We start from the raw sequence: 17,872 nt of genomic DNA, 5'->3' as shown, positions 1-17,872 counted from the left end.
TGAACAAAACAATCATAGAATCATAGAAGATTAGGGTTGGAAAGGATCTCAGGAGGTCATCTAGTACAACGCCCTGCTCAAAGCAGGACCAACCCCAACTAAATCATCCCAGCCAGGGCTTTGTCAAGCCTCACCTTAAAAACCTCTAAGGATGGAGATTCCACCACTTCCCTAGGTAACCCATTCCAGTGCTTCACTACCCTCCTAATATCCAACCTAGACCTCCCCCACTACAATCTGAGACCATGGCTTCTTGTTCTGTCATCTGCCACCATTGAGAACAGCCTAGCTCTATCTTCTCTGGAACCCCACTTCAGATAATTGAAGGCTGCTATCAAATCCCCACTCATTCTTCTCTTCTGCAGACTAAACTAGCCTAGTTTCCTCAGCCTCTCTTCATAAGTCATATGCTCCAGCCCCCTAATCATTTTTGTTGCCCTCCACTGGACTCTCTCCAATTTGTCCACATCCTTTCTGTAGTGGACACAATACTCCAAATGTGGTCTCACCAGTGCTGAATAGAGGGGAATAATCACTTCCCTCGATCTGCTGGCAATGCTCCTACTAATGCACCCGATATGCGGTTAGCCTTCTTGGCTAAAAGGGCACACTGTTGACTAATATTTTCTTGTCCACTGTAACCCGTAGGTTCTTTTCTGCAAAACTGCTGCCTAGCCAGTCGGTCCCCAGTCTGTAGCAGTGCATGGGATTCTTCTGTCCTAAGTGCAGAACTCTTCACTTGTCCTTGTCAAATCTCATCAGATTCCTTTTGGCCCAATTCTCTAATTTGTCTAGGTCACTCTGTATCCTATCCCTACTCTCTAGGGTATCTACCACTCCCCCCATTTTAGTGTCATCTGCAAACTTGCTGAGGGTGCTATCAACCCCATCCTCCAGATCATTAATGAAGATGTTGAACAAAACCCATCCCAGCACTGATCTCTGGGGCATGCCACTTGTTACCGGCTGCCAACTAGACATTGAGCTGTTGATCACTATCTGTTGAGTTCGATGATCTAGCCAGCTTTCTATCCATATTATAATCCATTCATCCAACTTATACTTCTTTAACTTGATGATAAAAATACTGTAGGAGACCATATCAAAAAACATGTTAATTACAGCTTCTTTATAATCTTAAGGGGAAATAATAATCTTTAATAAATTAAAAAGACAAACTTGGTGGAGAAAAATTTTTCCATTCCTTCAATGGGTATTGGATAAGGCACTAAGTGAGTAAAACAGAAAGCAGGTTTTAGTCAAGAGAAAGGATGATCTTGTGGTTAATACTCTGGATTTAGGAGATCTAGGTTTAATTCCTAGCTCTGCCGTAGACTTCCTGTATGACCAAGTCACATTGCATTGTACTTCAGTTTTCCATCTGTAAAAGGAGATAATAATACTTCCTCTCTTTCATGCTTTGTCTGTATTGTCTATTTAGATTGTAAGTTCTTTAAGACAAGAACTGTCTCTTAGGATTGTTTAGTGTTTGTATAGTGCGTAGCACAAAAGCCATGATCTCAACTGGGATCTTTAGGCACACGTGTAATACAAATAATAGTAATTTCACAAGATTATTTGCAAATACGGTTGATATACAAACAGCTATAACATCTGGACTACATTACATACATGGATGAAAAGCTGTATTAAATATTTCACATTGAGAGCACATTATGGCTATGCTTAAAAATTTTCACTGCCTGCCTATTAGTTTCTAGGTGGTGTTGAAGTTGATGGGTTTGACCTCTTAAAGCCTAAATAATTTGGGACCTACCTACGTAAGAGACTGCCTCTCTCCCTGGCAGCTACTTTCACAGAGGAGATCAGTGGAAGCACTTAAGCTATCAGTTCTTGGCTTAGAAGAATAAAGTAGGACCATGACAGCATGTATTACATATGGGGTCCTTGACGTTGCACCTGTAGTCAAAAATAGTCCAAATGCATTGGCCTTCAGGGCATGCTGCAAGATCCTTCTATTTTACCAGGCTTTTTGGTGAGGGTGAAAGGCATAAATGGCAGGAGTATTTATAGAGAGTGGGATTTTGGCTGGGATTTTTGGTTTTGTTTTGTTGTGGGTTTTTTTTTTTTTTTGGTCAGATGACTGCTTAGTTTGTATTATGAAGGTAGGGACTGATCCATGTTGGACTATTTTAATTCTTATTAATTTTGCACCTTTTAAATTATATATATAAGCACTTAAGACTTCAGGACAGACTTTTGCTTACAAATCTAAATAAATTATGCCTTTTATTTTGGCATTTCTTGTGATCTTGTGCATTGGTCATGATGTAAAAGCCTATGGTTTAGTTACAAATCAGTCCTGACCAATATCTCTTCATTCTTACTATAAAACAGTATATGACACAATCTTATAAATTACAGCCTTGTGTTTTACAGTCTTATGTCACAAATTAATGCTAGCTACCAAGGACAATGTTGATCTTTGAACTCTGAATGTTTTTAAAAAAGCATGTTACACTGGCACCAGTAAAATTTGTAGATAGCACTGGATGAGGAATAACGAATAATCCAGAGGTTTTTTACTACTTTCTAACCTTTGACCAATGGCAGCAGAAGTGGCTGAGATTGGTGGAAATGAATAATCATACATCTCAGATTTGGAAGCATTATTTCATCCAAGACTTTACATTCAGCTAGCTAGCACCCCCGGGCAAAAGGGGCAAATGCACATCTTTTTTGAAAGTCTCCAGATAAAAGGAAATACAGAAACACCCTGATTTTATCAAAGTTGGGGGAGGGGTGGCAACACATATTCCTCAGCAGCTTTTACTGGTGGAGCTGACACAATCGCATGACCACAATCCACAGTACCTTGGTGTTACCCTCGATCAGACACTGAGCTATCACTTTGACAACACCAAAAAGAAGATAAAGACAAGGGTAACATCATCCAAAAGCTCACTGGCACATCATGGAAATGTGATGCATGCATGCTCCGAATGTCAGTACAAGTCCTGGTTTTGCCAACGGCGAAGTATTGCGTACCCAGTTTGGTGCAACAGCTCCCACTCCAATCTCATTGACACTGAAATCAATGGCGTGCTCAGGATTGTTAGCGGCTCTCTTAAATCAACTCCAATACCATGGCTCCCAGTTTTGACAGGCATTGGGCCAGCCAACATTCAGGCGAGAAGCTGCTGTGCTCTGGGAGTACAAGAAGAGCCTGACCGCTCCAGGCCTGTGAATACCCCAAGACCTCAATTCATTGCAACTCTCCTGACTCAAATCCAGGAAGCCTTTCTTTATGCACACATCAACGCTACAAGCCAACAAAAAGGACGCAAGCACTTGCTTGCTCGAATCATGGGCCATTTGTGACATTCCAAATACCTGAGTGAAGATCCAACCAAAGAAGTCCTGGAATTCTGTCTTCCCCACAGGCAGTGGACTGCACTCAACCACATTCAGATAATGCATGGAAGGTGTGGCTATCTCCTCCACAAATAGAAAAATCAAAGAATCACCAAATTGTGACTGTGATGAGGTAAAAAACAATGCGACACATTATGGACAACTGCCCCATTCATGTTTACTGTGGTGGCACATGAGCAATCCACTTAGATATTCCTGAGTTATCAGAATGGCTTTTGAATGTCAAGATTCAAGTATAATGCCAGCCTGTTGCTTTTCAAATGCCATATGAAAGAAGAACACCAAAATTTGGAGTGCCAATAAAATTCTTCCTTATCAATTGGCTACAACAAAATTCACCGCAGAAGGCACTATTCAGAGTTTTATTTATCATCTGAAACCTTATACTAATTAGACTACTTGCCAGACAAAGTAAAACAGGTATCCAGAGCAGTCCAGTTATTACTTTTGTAGGGCTGCGTGGAGAGCTACATGCCTTTGTCATCCATCTGGATTGCAATAAACTTGGGCATGATGCCATCAGCCCTTAGAAAGCTCCTACTAGTTCACAATGCTGTAGCACATCTCTTCGGCAATGCTGGCTACTGTAAGCACATGAAACCTGTCCTCACACACTACACTCGGTTCCCATAGAATATTGAGCCAAATTCAAGGTCTTGATCCTTATCTTCAAGGCATTCATTGGCTTGGGTCCCAGATAGCTAAAAAAACTCCCTAAAACTCCAGAATGAACCATAGTTGACAACTGTACTCCTTGGACACAATAGAACTTTCTATTGTTTAGGGTAAAGCTTGTCTGAGCAGTAGACAAAACTTCCTTGTGGGGCTGATCTGGGACTACAGAATGAACTCCCAGAGGCACACTTGTTCATTTTCCTTTTGGTCTTCTCTGTTTCTTCTGTCACATTCACCTCACTAAAACGAGCCCGAGAGGCCCAAGAACTGTATTTCTGAAGGCCTCTGACATTAGGGACATGGAAATGTTAAAAATAATTTCAGATTCATCTAAAAAATAGGAAATGTTTTCACTTCCTTGCAAAGAACCTTGAAAACATGGACACATAAACCAATCAGTAGGGTTGAAAATTTGTCAGTAATTTTTCCTAAAGATTAGGACTCATTCATGACCAATTTGCTTCCACCTTGAGCTATACTTTTGTAACCATGGGAATCACAGCTCTGTGCCACTCAGGTTTTGGAGAACACAGACCAATTTATGGATCTATGGGGTAGTGCCCTTGAAGGTGCTAGCTGCCAGCTGCTGACTTAGCTCCTCTACTAAGCATCCAATGTGGCTTCTAGTCACAGGCATGTTTACAATACCTTGCAGGGTGGCAGAACCTAGTGAATTGATCAAAGGACTAACTGCAAGGAACTTTGTGGCTTTGACACCAACTCCCTCTATGACTTTAGTCAAGTAACTTAACATATCTCCTCAGTATCCCCATCTGTTTAAAAAATAAGGAATAGAAACACCTTCCTTCCTCAGGGAATTATGACAATGAGTTAGTTTATGTTTGTAAAGTGTTAATATGTAAGTGCTAACATTCACCAGAATATACACAAACCCCTCCAGCGGTAGTGGGCCTAGGCACCCAAGACGTCCTGTTTATGTGGAGAATTTTTATTTGAAATTCTTTTTTAACCACCAGCATCTATGCCTGGTGCCCACACAAGCAGCTAAGATCCCCTTCTCCTGCACTGGAGGTTGGTTGTGGCCTGAGCGTCTCCTAAAACACCCTCTTTTTAAAAAAATAAAAATGAGTCAGGTACGTTTGGGAACACCCCAAAGAATTATCTTGTTGATTGTCCCCCAAATCCTAAAATTATCACTGTTCATAGTATTGAGATCATGGCAGATTTTGGGTCATTTACTTTGGGGGGCTGAAGTGGGGGGGAAGGAGAAGGTGTTTCACAGGTCCACCAAATAATGCTAAGACCTGCCAGCTCTCTGAGAAATAACCCCTTCTTAGGGAAACCTAATTTATTGGGGAAACTAGTTAGGGAAAGATGAAAAATGAGAATGGGGACTTTAGCCCTACGCAAAGCAGAGGAAGACTGAGATACCTGAGACACTCAAGGACCTCTGCATTGGTGACCAAAAAATTGTAATTTAATTGATTGCTCATGCCTGTGCTAAAAATGAAAAACCCATGCAACTGTGGACTGTATACATTCATTCTGAGAAAGGTACTTACTTTCTGGTCCCTTGTTTCTGGCAGTCAGAAAACACTGTAAACCGCATATGGTCAATTACTTATTTTTACCAAAATGAGCTCACTGATATTTATTTTATCTCATCACTCAAGAGATTCAATCATTATTTTTTTTAAAAGTAATTCATGAAATCTGTGGGGAAGAAGGATGTACAATTTCTCATGATGCCAGTTAGCTTGATGATCTACCCAGAAATATCCAGGATGGAGCTGTGTAGCTTTGTGCATTACAACTTCCCATCAGCCAATATTTCAGCCAAGTTAAATGGATTATTAATGCACAACCTCATCTCAGAATATTGTTTAGAAAAATGCTACAGGGATACCCCATTAGCCTATCCAGTTGCTTAACAACCTACAGTACATAACAAAGGAAATAAAATCAATAGAATTTTTTCCATCAGGCTTGGATCTACAAGACTACAAGGAAAGAAGGGCTTTGGAAGATTTTTTTTTAAGGAAACTTTATTCCCCTACTGTAGAATAATGCAAACATTTAGGATGAAAGTCCCAACATGTTTGCATTCAAGCAGAGCTGTCAAAAGAAATCAAAAGTTTTACATTGGAACTTGGCATTTTTACACAGCTCTGGTACTGTGTCATATAGATGGTATGGTATGTGAATGTATGTATTCTGGTTAGTCTGGAAAAATGAGAAATTTTGAAAGAACTCCAAACTTTTGCAACCAGTTTTAATTAAAAAAAACTTGCACATTTCTAGATAAAAGTGGTGTTTATTCCCTTTTCTAGATTAATAGATTCTAAGGCCGGAAGGGACTATTATGATAATCTATTCCGACCTTCTGCATAATACAAGCCATAGACAGTCCCCAAAATAATTCCTAGAGCATACATTTTAGAAAAACATCCAATCTTGATTTAAAAATGGTCAATGATGGAGAATCCACCGCAATCCTTAGTAAATTGTTCCAATGGTTAATTACACTCACCATTAAGCTTTCTACCTTATTTCTAGTCTGAATGTGTTTAGCTTCAACTTCCAGTCACTGGATCATGTTGTACCTTTCTTGGCTAGATTGAAGAGCCCATTATTCAATATTTGTTCCCCATATAGGCTTTATTGACAGTAAGTAAGTCACCCTTTCACTTTCTCTTTGTTAATCAAAATAGATTGAGCTCCTTGAGTCTATAGGTATGTTTTCTAATCTTTTAATCATTCTAGTGGCTCTTCTCTGAACACTCTCCAGTTTATCAACATCCTTCTTAAATTGTGAGCACCAGAAATGGACACAGTGATCAAGCAGCAGTGCCAAATACACTAGCAGTGCACCAGTGCCAGATACAGAGATAAAATAAACTCTCTATTCCTAATCGAGATTCCTCTGTTTATTCATCCCAAGATCACATTAGCTTTTTTGGCCACAGCATCACAGTGGGAGCTCATGTTCAGTTGATTATCCACCAGGACCCTCATATCTTTTTCAGAGTCACTGCTTCCCAGGATAGAGTCCCCCATCCTGTAAGTTTGGCCTACATTTCTTCTTCCTAGAGGTATACATTTACATTTGGCTGTATTAAAATGCATTTTGTTTGCTTGGGCCCAGTTTACCAAGTGATCCAGATCACTCTGAATAAGTGACCTGTCTTCTTCATTATTTATCACTCCCCTAATTTTTGTGTCATCTGCAAACTTAATCAGTGATGATTTTATGTTTTCTTCCATGTAATTGATAAACTTTTAAAAGGCATAGGGCAAGAAACAATCCCTGTGAGACCCCGGTGGAAACACACCCCATTATGATGATGATTTGATGATTCCCCATTTACATTACATTTTGAGACCTATCAGTTAGCCAGTTTTTAATCCATTTAATGTGTGTCATGCTAATTTTATATTATTCTAGTTTTTTTAATCAAAATGTTGTGTGATACCAAGTCATGAAACGATGACAATTTAATCTGGCAATTTTTTAGTTTTAATATTTTAATACAAGTTAAGAAACTGATTCTAAAAATAACACATTTTCTTCCATGCTCTTTAAACTACTTCTAGAACTTATTTGATATTATCACTATTATGTGGTAGGAGTTGGCACATTGTCTAGTATAATTATTTCAAATATTTGTTTACATTTTTCACAGGCTTTTTAATGCCTCAGGGAGTCATTTAAGGGGCTTAAATAATCTAAAATCTGATCTTCTTACAATGTTTAATCTCTTACGTGGTTGAAATACTGCAAGAAGACTAAATCTTATGTTATCTTGACCGCACAAATAGCTCCCTGCAGCATTTCAAAATATGTGAAGTACACAAAAATATAAATACCAAGATATTTTGGGAGAGTTTCAGGTTATGCATCCAATGAAACATTTAAGTAATGAATTATCAATGGGAAATGTAATGCACTCATATTTTTAAAACTAAATCCAGCAAAGAAATATAGTCTCAGAAAGTTTTACATCCTAAATGACTTTGGTTTCTGAGAGAGCAAAAGATCAGATCTGAAAGATACCTCTTTACCTGCAAGTAACCAGAGGATCTGCAAGATAAACTATCCACTTGATGCCCACTTAAAAGGTTGTCTCATATAAGACAACCAAAAATTACCCCCTAAAGAAGGATTACTGAGGATTAGGAGTTGGATTTGGGTGACTCATTTAGGTTTGGCAAACCAATTTTTTTGACAGGCCACCACCATTTCAGTTCATCTCTGCTATTCCACAATCAGTCAGCACTCCTCTCTGTTGACAACAATGCCATGAGCAGTGGGTACCAGCTGAGATTTCTTTTTCTTTTTTGTAGAATCTAATTTAGCCCTGAATGACTTATGTTATTATATTGCATGTTCTGCCTCCCCAGCCTAATAGGCACATGCAGTGCATTCCTCCAAATATAAATCAGTAAAATGAAAATCAACTCCTTGACAGTAGGAACAGGAGAAAATTGTGGCCAGGGAAAAGTTGCTTATCTTGCAAGTTTTTTGTCTACTCAAATGTGGCAGTAACCAGAAAATCCTAAAGTTTTATTTTTTAAAAACTTTTATATTTTAATTGCCAAGACACAGCTGTTATAGTGCAAATAGATTAGCTACTGCCCTGTTAGCCCAGGTCTTTTCTACCTCACAGGTTTATTTCTCACTCAATTGATGCACATTGATTGGTGTGCAATGCATAAGCTGTACCAATAGCATGCACACAGGATGGCTGTGGCCTCTTTCAATTTGCATCACTGCATACACTTAGGAAGGGCTTGGTACTTACGAAGTGTGTGGCACTCTGGAAAGATATCCCATGGTCCTTTCCTTTGCAGTGTGCATTCTGCAATTTTTCTTGTTGTGCATTGTGGGATGCATAGCAGAAGCGAGGCAGAAGCCAGTAGAAGTCTGGGAAAACAGTGTTTCTGGGCTTGGCAAACCAACATGAATTGTCGGGAAAGGGTCATTCTGCACAACTGGGAAGACCAGCAGTGATGGGAGAATTTCAGAATGGTGAAGGCAACCTTTTTTGAGATCCATGCTAAACTAGCCCTGGAGCTGCAGTGGCAGTGAGTCAACATGAGGTGCTCTATATCTGAGGACAAGTGGGTCGCCATTGCCATCTGGGAATTGGCCAACCCCAAACATTAATGGTCCAGAGCCAATCATTTTGGAATCAATTGTTGAGGCCATTGACATATAGGTGTGTGATGCCATACATAAGGTATTGTTGTGCTGGGTTATAAAGCTTGTTAATGCTCAAGAGATTATTGATGGCTTTGTAAGCATGGGGTTCCCAAACTGTATTGGGGCAACCGACAGGATCCGTCTGTCTATTGTTTGCCCCCAACAGCAGGGCTCAGAATTTACAAACAGAAAGAGGTCTTTCTCCATGGTGCTCCAAAGGCTTGATTGATCACCATGGTAGATTCACAAATATAAATGCAGGGTGGTATGGAGGATCCATGATGCTAAAATCTTTCAGAACTCAACTCCATTTACCTTAATGAATAAAGGAAACTTTGCCCCCAGGATCACTGTGGACATTAATGGTGTGACAATTACGCTGGTTATCCTGAGAGACCCATTTTATCCTCTGCTTCTCTGGCTAATTAAGCAATTCACAGGCCACTTGGACAGAAAGAAGGAACTGTTTAATTAAGTTAAAGGCCTCAGTAGTTGCAGAATAACAGTGGAGTGTGCATATGGCTGTTTTGAGTCTCAGGCCTCAAAATATGCAGCTATACATCCAGGTAGTATCCCAGGAAGGAAGGTGGGAGAATGGATTGTAGGAATTGCAATGTCTTTTATGGGTGGTAGAACTGGAATATTGTGGCATTCCTTATTTTATCTTGTGTCTGTGCCTTTATATTTTTGTGAAAACCTATGACTTATGAAAAATGTATTGTATACCATTAATTGCCAATTCTTTATGAATGAATTTAATGGTTTTATTATTACACAATAATTTTATACAACAACCACAAATAAGCCTTTAATTCAAACAACAATGAAACACTGCTTTAAAATAACACAGTGCAGTGGAGGGCAGAAAAAAAACAATGTGGGTTGGGGGAGAAGGTCTCCAATTTACAGATGAGTATATGTCTTGTCTCTGCATCTTCTTTCTGGTGTTGAATGCTGGGGCTCAAAAGAGCTGGAGTTGCAGGTGAAATTGTTCTTGCTACCCTGAGCTTGCCTCAGAGAGTAGATTGGCTTCTGGGACCATCGGTATAAAGGGGAACATATGCTGGTGTTCCCAGTACCCTGTAGTGTCCAGACGCTGCAGAACATGGCAGTTCCATGATTGAAGGCACTCCATAGTCTTCAGCAAAGCATTCTGCTTCTGTATTGCTTCCACTAGTTGCTTTTACATGTCTCTGTCTTTCTCTACAGTCTCTTTTGTCATGGCAATGCTGTCTTTGGCCACTTCAACAATCTCTCTAGAGAGCTTCCTGTCTTTTCCCCTCTGTGACCTCAAATACAACCTCCATCTCTCTCTATTATTTTCAATTTGGGTGGCGGAAGGGGTCTGCAATTTGGTTTGCAAACATTTCATCCTGAGTTCTCCATTTCTTCCCTTTCAAGTTAGCAAGCCACTCAGCTGTTGATGAAGTCCGGCTGCTGCAGGTGCCATTGTTTTGAGCGAGGGGTGGGGAAAACAAGCAGTTATTGTTCATATTACAGAGAGGTTGGAATAGCATTTTTAAACACGTATTTCTCATTCCTGCTCCCTCCAAGATTCTTTTCAAACTTAGGGGGACCTCAGAAATAGTAAGTGGCATTTGCAGGGGGGGCAAGATTGGTATATTTGGGTGCGCACTGTGTGGATTTGCAGTTGTGCCTTAGAGGCTGCAGGTGATTGGGAATTATGTTTCCAGTTTGTCTTTGCGGTTTATGCTGTGCCTTGGAGGTGCTTATATGGTGGGAAAATATGCTTATATGGTGCTATGCAAAGGGCAAAGGGCATCTGGGAGCGAGCTAGATAGTAATTCCCTCTACATCCCCTTTTGGCTGTCCTGGCTCTTGATAATGTTACACTGAAACGGGTGACAAGGAGGCAGAGAATGGCATTACTCAAAAAGCCAGAAGGCAGACCAGTGAGATATGCTATGAAGTTATTCACCAATATGGTCCCCCAGAAGTGCTGCACGAGTAGAAGGGAGTTGGGAGCTATGCCAGAGGCAATGACTGTGCAGCTATCCCACAGAATGTCTAGACCACAACTGAGCAATTTCTCAATCTTAGGCTTTGTCTACACTAGCACTTTTGTCAGTAAAACTTTTGTCAGTCAGTGGTGTGAAAAATACCCCTGACCGACATAGGTTTCACTGACAAAAGTGCCGGTGTGGACAGCACTGTCGGCAGCCAATGCTCTCCCGCCAACATAGCTACCTCTGCTCCTTGGGGGTGGTTTAATTATACCTGTAAGCAAGGTCTGAGTGGCACTTCCTCCTGCTCAGTCAGCTGAAAGGGGTGGGCACTTTATTTGCATGGGCTTTGTATTTGCATAAATACAATTAAGTATTTAGCATAAAGTCACTGTATATGGATAAGCACACCTAGGTGCTGAGCATAATGGGAAATGGTTAGCAGGACTGGTTTTGGGCTACAAACCACTTTTGTGTTAACTGCTGGGGTAATGAAATGTTGTCCTTCAATTGTATGAACAGATGTCAGCAGAACTGTGCTTCGCCTGTTATGATAAAATATTTCACTCAAAACTAAACAAAGCCCCACAAGGGTGGCGGACAGATGTTTCAGATGTAAAGGGGGAGAGGGGTAGGAGTCTCCTACTGGGATTTCACCAGCCCTGACAAAGGGCCACCCCCAGGCATGGAGTGACTCTCTCCTCCCATTGTTTAAAGATAGAATTAATGATTCCTCTAGGAGTCTTTTGTTTCTTGAAAGCAGGGACACTGCCTGTGTGTCAGCAGAAGGATTACCCATGAGCTGAAATTCACTATGAGCTGAACTCCATTCTACTGGAGCTGAACCAGTAGAGGATCTGGGAAACTTTGCCTGACAACTAACAGAGCTGAGTGAGCAACATCAGTGCCAGCCTGGTAGGCAGAGAGGCCGGCAGTCAGCGGGAGCCAGGTGTGGTTGCTGCCAGCGGTCAGGGACTCAGCGAGGCCTGAAGGCAGTAGGAGACGGCAGCAGAGGGGGCCTGGTCAAGCCTGTGTTGGACAGGAGCCTGCATAGGGGACAGGCGGAGCCACAACCAAGAGGTGGACATTGCAACTACAAAGGTCAATACCTGGGAAAGAAGGAAGGGAGAGGCAAAAGACACGCCCCGTACTCTGGGATGGGTTTGGCTCATTAAGTTCATGAATTCTGTTTGCACTGTTTCCCAAACCAGTGCTATGTTACCTCTCTTTTGCCATTAAAAGGTTTCTTTCTACACTCAGACTCTATGCTTGCGGGAGGGGAAGTATTGCCCTTTGGGGGCACCCAGGGGATAGGGTGTGATTTCCCAGGTGACTGGGTGGGGGCTCAAGCGAGTTTGATGTTGTATCATTGACAGGGACCCCTAGATATAGAACCGGGCCCTTGCTGCTGCCGACTCTGTCTGGCAGAAGGGTTACATACCGATGGGAGAGCTCTCTCCCATCAGCATACAGCGGCTTCACGGGAGACCTTACAGCGGTGCAGCTGCAGTGGTACAGCTGCACCGCTGTAAGGTCTGTAGTGTAAACATAGCCTTACATTCTGTTTAGTGTTCCCTGCAGACATGCTGGAAGTGCACAGAAAAACAGATAAGGCTTCAAACAATCAGTGCAGAACCATAACTGCTCCCATTCTTTTTCTATGTAAACCCGTGAAAAGCCGTTAAGAGCTGTATGATCATGCTATTCCTAAGGTAAACTTCTTTTCCTATATGAATGCATGTTACAGGGCATGTATACTTCAGCAGGGAGCTGCAATCTTTGTATCTTTATGGGCATGCAATGCCTATGTCTACCTCATGTAAAACACTAATCAAAACATTAGCCCAACTTTTTTTCCTCCATAAACTGTTGAATTTCTGTCTCCATAACCTGTTGAATTTCATGCACAACTGAATGTTTTCATTCATTGAATATGTTGCATGAGGGGAGGAGAAAAGAGGTGAGGTAGAGTTTACAGCTGTTCTGTGTTGCTGGCCACTATGTTGAGCAGGCAGTTTTGTTTTGTTTTGAGTGGGGGGACGTGCATTCACTGAACAGGGTAGATGCAGGGAGGGAAAAGGAAACTAGATAAACAGGTATGTGCCCTCCATGCCATGGGCTTGTAAACAGTTGAAAGGCAGGTTTTTTGCAGAAGACAGAAGCAGACTGCCTGGCCAATCCAGCCGCCATTTTGAAAAGGTGTACAGAAGGGCCAAACAAATGAATGGGGGCAGAATAGGCTGAAGGAGGACTACAGATTTGAAAAGGCTCCTAACTCATATCTGCAGCCATGGGGCACCCAGAACAGAAGTTAGCACAGCAGCATAGTATAATGATACATTGTAAAGACAGATATTTACATGCCGAGGTTCCCTTGCCAGGATCTACCTCTTCAGTTCCAGGCTGGCTTCCTACATGGTCACCCTCAGGATCCTGAGTCCCAAAGAGATCCTGGCTTTCCAGCGAGAGCTCTTCACTGCTCTGCTCATGTTTCTCCTCCGATGACTCTTGCTGCTCATCCTCAGGAAGAGACTCCGGGAGAGGCCACAGGGTCAACAACCTCCTTGGGTTTATAGTGGTGTAATTGCTTAATATCCTGTGCAGTGCCACAAAAATGGCCAAATTGTTTCCTGGCAACCCAGGTTTTAATGTAAGCTCTCCTGAGCTGTTTGTCATTTATCTAATACTGGTTGGCATTCCTCCCTGTTGTGACCCCTCACAGACATCTGACTAGCAGTTTTCACAAACACATCTTTATTGTGGCGGCTGGCTTGCTGCACCACTGGTTTCCCCAGATGGCAAGGAGATCTAGGGTCTCAGCAAGGGTCCAAGTGGCTCAGCGCATATTGTAAAGGCTGCTGGAGTAATATCATTGTAGTGCCATATTGGAATACAGGAGCAAATGGTCCAATCCCGGACCCGTGCCAGTTCTTAAATGGGGGGAGGGACATCTGGTCAAGTTGACCCCAATGCAGTGGAGGACACAAAGGTTAACAGGTCAGTAACAGACACCCACAAAGCAATATGGGATTGCAGTTGGAGGACCACCAAAATAGTGCATGGCAGCATTGCATGCACATACACAATCGGCAGCACTAACTCAATTAGCATCAAACAGTGCACTTTGAAAGAGGACTCCAGAGCTTTTTCAGACCAGACTACTCAAGTTAGTGCAGACTAAACTACACATATAGGCAAACACCCAGCCTTACAGAAAGTTGTTTTCAGTCAAAGAGTAAAAGCAGCAGAGATGTGAATTTATTCTCCATGTATTCCATCCACCCCTCTCCCATCCCATTCACTCTCAGAAAGGGGTGTCAACTTCAAATCCTAAATGGGACATTTAAAGGTGACCTGCAAAGATTTTGTTTTAATTGGGTTTGTGCCCTTTTTCACTTCTTTATGTTAAAAGAGGATATTATTTCTTCTTGTTATTAAACCTTAACATTAGCAGGAAAATTAAACATAGCTTTCCTGGTGTTGCTGGATGACTTTTTGTGGTGGAAGTAGTGTCAGAGATGTATACTGTGAGCTCTCACTCCTTAATTGGAGGAACAGGGATGCTGAATCTTTAACCAGGACATCCATTCATCAAACGTTCAGCAGACAATTAAATTAAATAGGTGTTAGCAAAACAACCAAAGTTTTAAACACACTGACAAAACATCCTATCCTGTCTCAATTATTCAGCTTTCAGGCTCTTGGCACAAAGACGTGAATTTCAAACGTAAAACACCAGGTGTAAGAAATGCTGATTGGTGGATGGGTGGGTGGGTTGGTTAAAAGACAGCAAAAAAAACTTGTATATTTATCAAAAACAAAAAAAGGCACCAGCCTATTTCCCCCTTTATGTCACTTTTCATTTTCAACATCATTAAACATGAATCATCTCATGATTTTCCTTTAAAAAAAGGAATGTCAGTGCAAAACTATATGAACGGGATATTAAAGTTCCATAATTAACTATAAAAAAAAAATCAGGACATGCTAATGTTCAAGTTCCTAAAATAATATTAACTCAGACCCTTTCCATACATGCTGCTAAATGTACACCATAAAACACATAAGACAGAAATATATTAACCTTATTTTTCTTAAATATGTAGAATAGAAAACACTACAAATGTACAACACAGCTGAGTTACTATTACATTAGAAACCGTAATTTTTGTTTTTCCTGACTTGTTTATTAAATTGTAATTGATTACTCATAACACTTTATGCATTTAGTTACATATTACATATATGTATGTATATAATATGTATGTTTTAACATATTTTCATATATCACTCCATTTGGTTACATGATGATTAGATAGGCTTCCCTTACTAGATCTTTTTCAGTGATTGCACTAAGAAAGCAACCCCTGACTGCCTTACAGTTCTGTTCTAACCTGTGACATTATTGTAACAAATTATTAAAAACTGTTATGATGACACTAATTTCTTCCCGGCAAAAATACTAACCTTGTCCCAGAAGAAGAGCTTGAAGATAGTTTAGTTAGGCAGAAATGCAGGGGGATAGCTTTGACTTGCAAAATTTTTGCAATATCATAGGCTTAGCACAGGACTGTTTTGTTCTGAATAGATATGCAGTATTATGCTACAATTCACTCTAATCACTGACTGATTTTAATTTCCAAATACCTGTCATCACCATCACTGATGCACTCAGGAAGAGCAAGGCTACAGCCAAACAGCATGATGTGTTGATAGCAGCTGAGGCGGTTGAGATAACTGAAGAACTTGAGGAACTTTTCCATTTCAATGCTTTTGACAATAGAAAGAACTGATGTTAGAGTGGTGTGGTTATATGGCAGCATTTGGCACTGGCTGTACGTGATATTTATGCAGGCACCTGTGAAATGAAAACAGTTAAATTTAGAACATATGAACCAACTAAAAATTATATGGTGATAGTAAGTATCCACTGAATTGACTAGTTAACATGAAACACTATCACACTACATGGATAGAAGACTAGTAAGAAGCTCCAAACTTGTTTCATTTGTGATCTAAACCACAACTGAAAACAGGTCTCCAGCATGTGAGCTGTATCTACCCAATACTAATTGTACTAAAGAATTTGGAAGCTGGAAATAGGAAGGTACTTGTGATGGATTAGTATGTTTGTATATGGCTATATCAGTCTGACTACTCCATTCTGTTTTGTGAGTGCCATTTTGATTGTAAACTGTACATGTACTTCACCTTTGCACTGTAACCTCCATCTTGGGCTGGGACTTCCAGGAAGCATGAGGAGAAATTCTTACACCTAGCAGAGGGGTTCTGTAATTGCATGACTGGAGAAGCCTCCCTTTGTGGACTATCCAGAAACCCCGATGGGACAATTGGTCTCCCCGGGAGGGATGTTTCTGTCTCTGGTCTCCAGTGACACCAGTGGGGAGGGCTCTGACCTACCAACTAATTGTCCCTTCAGTCCCATCCCCTTCTGTGAGAGGAGGGTGCTGAGGGACTCAGACCCAAAATGTCTAAAACAGAAAGCAAACCCAACCCAATACTGAGCTGTTCCCTGATCATCTCTGCCCTTTCTTTCAGGCTTGCTTCCCAAACAGGCTCTTACTTGTGCATCACTCATTCCTTGATTTCTAACTATTGATCCACCCCAGCAGCTGCTCCAACTAGTAAGCTCATCTCTTCACAACTCTTGCAGGCAAAGCTCCACCCTTCTTCATGGCCAGTCAGCCCTGAATTAAGCCAAGTTCTCAATCTTTTATTCCCCCTCCAGGCTTGGCATGGGCTGGAGGGATAGCAGGGCAGGGCTATCTCAGCCCACATGCTCTCCTTATCCCCTTCTCTGCTGGTATGGGGCCTCTCCACCCAATCACAGGCTCATAATGGGAAAGCCACCAAAAATCCTCACACTTGATGTTCTCCCATTTAAAGGGGTCCATCTTAGAACAACAGACTGGCTGCTGCCCAGGGGGACTACTTTTGGACACAGTGGGGGAAGGATGGAGCTAAGCAACTGATCACCTGACAGGGGTTTTGAAGCTGCTTGGGGGCCACCTGACAGAGGAAACCAGAATTTTATGTAAGGACCAGATTTTCTTGAATCTGGGCTGGCTCACCACCCATTTATACTCTGACAATAAGACTGAGCAGGAGGAGTGGGGTGTACAAAGATCCTGAGACCATGAACCAAAACAGCTCTCAGGATTTGTCTACACAGTGCATTAGTGCACACCAGCTGGGGTGTAAATTCTAGTGCACACCTGTGCGTCACATACTTACTGTGTATGGGGACTCTGCTAGTACTCACTAAAAGTTCCCTGGTGCACACTGATGTAATCCTACTTCAAACAGCACTACATCAATGCACTAGGGAAGTTTTAGTGTGCACCAGCAGGGTCGACATGTATAGTTAGTGTATGACCCACAGCTGCACACTCGAATTTACACCCCAGCTGGTGCACACTAACGCATCATGTAGACAAGCCCTCAGTATGATGAGGACAGTGGAGGGATAGATTTTACATGCATGTAATAGGGTCACCACCTCCAGAGCACAACCTCATAGCATAGGGTGACCCTGCAGCATCCTGGCCTCAGTCTCCCCTCAGTGACTTGGCCAGTCAGGCTAGTGTTTCTCAACGACCGGTCCATGGACTGGCACCAGTCCCTGAGATCTCCCTGACATAGTATAGGAAGC

At 41.6% G+C, this 17,872-nt stretch overlaps 1 protein-coding gene across 2 annotated transcripts in view; it reads right to left on the bottom strand.

The window, feature by feature from the left end:
* The window catches only part of CORIN (corin, serine peptidase), a 268,435-nt gene that overhangs the window by 150,004 nt on the left and 100,559 nt on the right, over window positions 1-17,872 (bottom strand). For both annotated transcript variants that reach the window (XM_067531205.1, XM_067531206.1), the window contains exon 4: window positions 15,847-16,057. In XM_067531205.1, coding sequence (XP_067387306.1) covers window positions 15,847-16,057 — 211 coding nt within the window. The remainder of the gene's footprint in view (window positions 1-15,846; window positions 16,058-17,872) is intronic.

Source organism: Emydura macquarii, unplaced genomic scaffold, assembly GCF_026122565.2.
Source record: "Emydura macquarii macquarii isolate MOO-44397 ecotype Brisbane River unplaced genomic scaffold, CSIRO-AGI_Emac_v2 contig_3128, whole genome shotgun sequence".
Lineage (NCBI taxonomy): Eukaryota > Metazoa > Chordata > Testudines > Chelidae > Emydura > Emydura macquarii.
Note: the sequence above shows the minus strand (reverse complement) of the source record. Positions and strands in the feature narration are given on the sequence as shown.